At 38.4% G+C, this 4,395-nt stretch overlaps 1 protein-coding gene across 1 annotated transcript; it reads left to right on the forward strand.

Moving 5' to 3' along the window:
- The first annotated feature begins 560 nt into the window (after positions 1-560).
- On the forward strand, positions 561-1,376 carry LOC136610223 (olfactory receptor 5V1-like). Its single transcript, XM_066589461.1, has one exon. The coding sequence runs from the start codon at positions 561-563 to the stop codon at positions 1,374-1,376; it is 816 nt and encodes a 271-aa protein (XP_066445558.1).
- The last annotated feature ends 3,019 nt before the right edge of the window (positions 1,377-4,395 follow it).

Below are 4,395 nucleotides of genomic sequence, written 5' to 3' on the forward strand. Positions count from 1 at the left end.
ACAAAAAAGATAGCTGAGGGTAGTAACAAGAAACAACCTACATTTTTTAATTTAAGGACATTTTTGAATATTCCCTCACAAGCAACAATATGACATCACAGTTTTTTATGTAGGTGTTTTGGGGTAAATTTCTTTAATTTATTTTTTTTTGGGGGGGGGGGGGCAGCATGGAATATTGTGTTTTAGACTTAGTAACAAAGGTTACATTGTTGAATGTTTGTTTTATTCTTAAGTTAGTAGACTATATCTGAAGAAGCTTTTTTTTTTTATAATAAAAGAACAGTTCTCATAATGACTGTACAACGCAGAAGAAATCCATTAATAAAATGCAGACCTGGACAAAAAGTACAGCCATAAAGCAAATCAAGACCCAAAGTCACAACTGTTACCTATGGAGCCAACTCAACCACTATTCCAATGACTCCAACGATATTCAATTAATGGATAATATTACTTTAATCCCTGACTTCTATTTTATAGCTTTTTCCAAGATTGGAAGACCACATTTGATCTTATTTGCTGTCCTTTTGTTCATCTATGTCATATGCATAGGGTGGAACATGATGATTTTTGTTGTCATCCTCTTAGATCCTATTTTACAGAAGCCAATGTATTTTTTCCTACGTAGCCTCGCCTTTGTAGATATATTGTATATTTCAATTTCACTTCCAAAAGTGTTTGATATTATTATTAGTGGGAATATCAGAGTTTCTTTTGCTGGCTGCTTTACGCAGATGTGTTTCTTTATATTTCTTGCTTGTACGGAAATTTGTTTATTAACAGCAATGTCTTATGACCGATACATTGCCATCTGCTTTCCATTACATTATGCTCTGCTCATGGAGAAGACAAAATGTGATCTACTTGTGGCTGGGTGCTGGATGTCTGGATTTGGTAATTCTGTTTTTCTTACTGTTTTTGCATCCTATTTATCCTTTTGCAAATCCACCCACATCAATCAATTTTATTGTGAATTTAAGACCCTTATGAAGATTTCTTGTGGAAACACCTATAGGTTTCTAATAGTGATGCTGCTAGAGGCCTTCCTCATGGGTCTGTGTCCTTTTTTACTTATTATGCTGTCCTACACTAAAATTATAGCCAGCATTTTAGGTATGCATTCAAGGGGCCAAAGAAAGAAAGCTTTCTCCACTTGTACTTCACACCTTATCATTCTTTTAATTTTTTATGGAACTTTACTTTTCATGTATATGAGGCCACCATCACAAAACTCAGAGCAACTTGACAGAATCTTCTCAGTACTTTATCTAGCAGTAACACCTACGCTAAATCCTTTAATTTATAGTTTAAGAAATGAGGAAATCAAAAATGCTATACAAAACATACTGTACGTGTTAAGATACTTCGAGGAGTAGCTATAACAATTCAGTCCTCTTCCACCTAGCATTGTTATAAAAACAAAACACATATATAATGTGGTTATCCAAATTTTTAAAAATTAATGGCCAATCCTCAAGATAGGACATGAAAAGTTGATCAGTGGAAGTCTCCGACCAAGGACCAACACCTGATTGAAGGGGCCATACCACTTGTTAAAGCTCTGCAGATTTGTGAATGTTTTCTTGATTGTACTCAGAATGTCATAAAATTTGTAGCAGCTGTTTTGAGCACAGCAGTGTTGTATGATTCACTTCAATAGGACAAGGCTATAGTAATCAGAATGGTCACTAAGGAAAGTATGGTACTCTGAGTAAGAACAGCCTGCCAGATGAATGCAAACATTGAAGAACCGAGAATGCTTGCACAAGCGCCATGACCCCTTCAGTCCGCTGACCGCTGGACTCCCACTCATTGGATATTGATGTCCTATCCTAGGGACAAAAACACAAACTACTCCAAAACGTCAATACCATATTTGCCACATTTTTCAGCTATTTCTGTAAAGAAAGGCTGTCAGCAGTTTTCCTTATGTAAAACTACTGATAGCACTATATATAGACAGGGGAAAAGGTTAGAACATACCTCTCTGCAGTTTTTTAGTAGCAGCATCACTGAGAAAATCGACTTTTAGTTTGGGTTCACATAAAGCATAAATGCTGTGGAATTTTGGCAGTGGAATCTGCTGTGGAGATTCCACAACATTTACAGTACAAGTCATGTGAGGGAGATTTCTAAATTGTCCTGCACATAGAGCCAGAATATTTGACAACAAATCAATTTCTTAAAAAAACACTGTGGATTATAAGTGCTATATCTATTTATCCTGTGGAGTTTAACCCTTGAAATGCAAGAGTTAAAATTACAATTAGACACACAGCAAAGTCCACACCACTTAGGTACAGATTTGGCCATTTGTTGATTTTCTGTGTATTTCCTTCTGGTTTCCCACTCCATAAAGCCTGTAACAGATATAGGGTTGTGAAGACAGCCTAAATCATCTCTTCGGGCTGCTACAAATGCTCTGAGGGGGACAAGTGCCTCCTTACGTACTCTTCCTTGGTATTATTGTATCTTGACACCACTCAAAGCTAGGGGTTTGACAGGGGGAACGGCCCTCTCACACAGTGTGAATAGATTTGTCCCAGCACTGCAGCCTTAGACTGAGGGTTACAATAGTTCTTAGGCTTACATTATTACCTGTAAATGCTGCCATGTTACCAGTGTAACATAGCACCATTTACATGTCATAATGTAAGGCTAAGAAGTATAGTAACCATCAGGCTAAGGCTGCAGCATTAGGACACATCTATGCAGATTCTGCAGCCTCAGTGCTCCATCCCGGACCCCATTTCATCCATGCGCGCTACGCTCACGGGATGCTGATCACCTCTCCATTGTGTCCGGCACCTCATGCCTCCGTCCCATGCACCAGCTGTCACCTCAGTTCCATTGGCCACCTCAGTGTTGAGTGACGGCCACGGCTGGGAAAACCCAGTCTGTTACATTTGCCCTCCATGCTGCGCACAGTGCTTCTAGAGTGAGGCTGCCGCCTGGAACGCACATGCTCCTGAGGGTGGCCGCCTGCAGCGCTGCAGGCCGCTCTATGCCTTCTGTATTCTTCTTTAGTGTCCTGCCAGGACCTGGAGCCTTACACCCTGTGCAGCCAATCAGATACAGGGGGCGTCATCCCCCTGTCAATCTTGACTCAACCAGGAATTCCTGGTGGCATCAAGATACAATAATACCCTCTTCCTCTTTGTCCAATGAGGTTTTCTACAGCTTTGATTGACAGCTATAGCATCCAACCAGTAGACTAGCATTGACAAAACTTGGGACAGACTCCCACTAAGTCTGTATCTGATGTACAGTTTATTAGCAATATTTCACCTATATCATTCTTAGCATAGAATCTATTCATTCCTGAACTGATGGGGACTTTCATAGGCAATCCACACTCCAAGCGAATCCTGTTGGCATGTATGATTGTTTCTTGAATTGTTTGTCTTCAGAAATGTTGATGAATAATATAGCTGATGTAAAAATATAAAGTAAATTCCTTTATGTGCACAAGTAGTATAAGTCTTAGTAGAGTATCTATGAATTTTATCCCATTGTGATTAAGATAGTGATATAGTAAGATAGTTTTAAAAGCTAAAAACACACAGACACACCTGTCCAGTTCACCCTATTATCCTACAATGCTTATTCAGAAAAAGGCAAAACAATACATGTAAAGAGCTGATTTTCCTCATTTTGGAGCAAAAGATTCCTTCCCAATTCTGAGAAATGAGCTGGAAACTTATATGGAAACCCATAGTACTAGTGGAAAGTGTGAACAGAGCTTTACATATCTGGTCAATATGTATTGATGCTGAGGTTCAAATGTAGTATAGCTTCATTGTAATTAAATGCAGTATGTAATTTTGTAATATAGTGTGTTTAACTGTTTTATTGGTATTAGGTAACATAGTCATACAACATATGGTGCAAAGATATATCTCTCTAAGCACGAATAAAACACCCATATATACACAGCACATTGGGTATCCACATATGACAAAATATCAGTCAAATAATTGTGAGCTGTTTAGGTCTGAAAACTTAGAAAGAAACCCTTAAGGATCCCCCGATTGCTCATATAATAGATATTAAGACAAACATTGTATCCATAGCAACTGCAATCTTATGTTTGTCAGTATAAAATTAATAAATATAACCTTTTACAAACATTAGGTAGTAATCAATTTCTTAATAAAGGGAACATGGGGGAGACAAGAAACTCAAAAAGGGGGTTTTAAAGTGAAAGAAAGAGGAGAGAGGAAGATGGAGGTAAGCGCTTGTAGGGGAAGGGGTAATAAAGAGAAGGTGAGGGGATAAAACGTATCCTGTCTAATTGTGTTCATTTAACTCAATATTTAAGACTGCCTTGATCTAACTACCCTAGGAATTCTTGGACCTCTGCTGTCTCTAAGAAAAGGGTCCAAGGTGACTGCT

The sequence above is a fragment of the Eleutherodactylus coqui genome, chromosome 2, assembly GCF_035609145.1.
Source record: "Eleutherodactylus coqui strain aEleCoq1 chromosome 2, aEleCoq1.hap1, whole genome shotgun sequence".
NCBI lineage: Eukaryota > Metazoa > Chordata > Amphibia > Anura > Eleutherodactylidae > Eleutherodactylus > Eleutherodactylus coqui.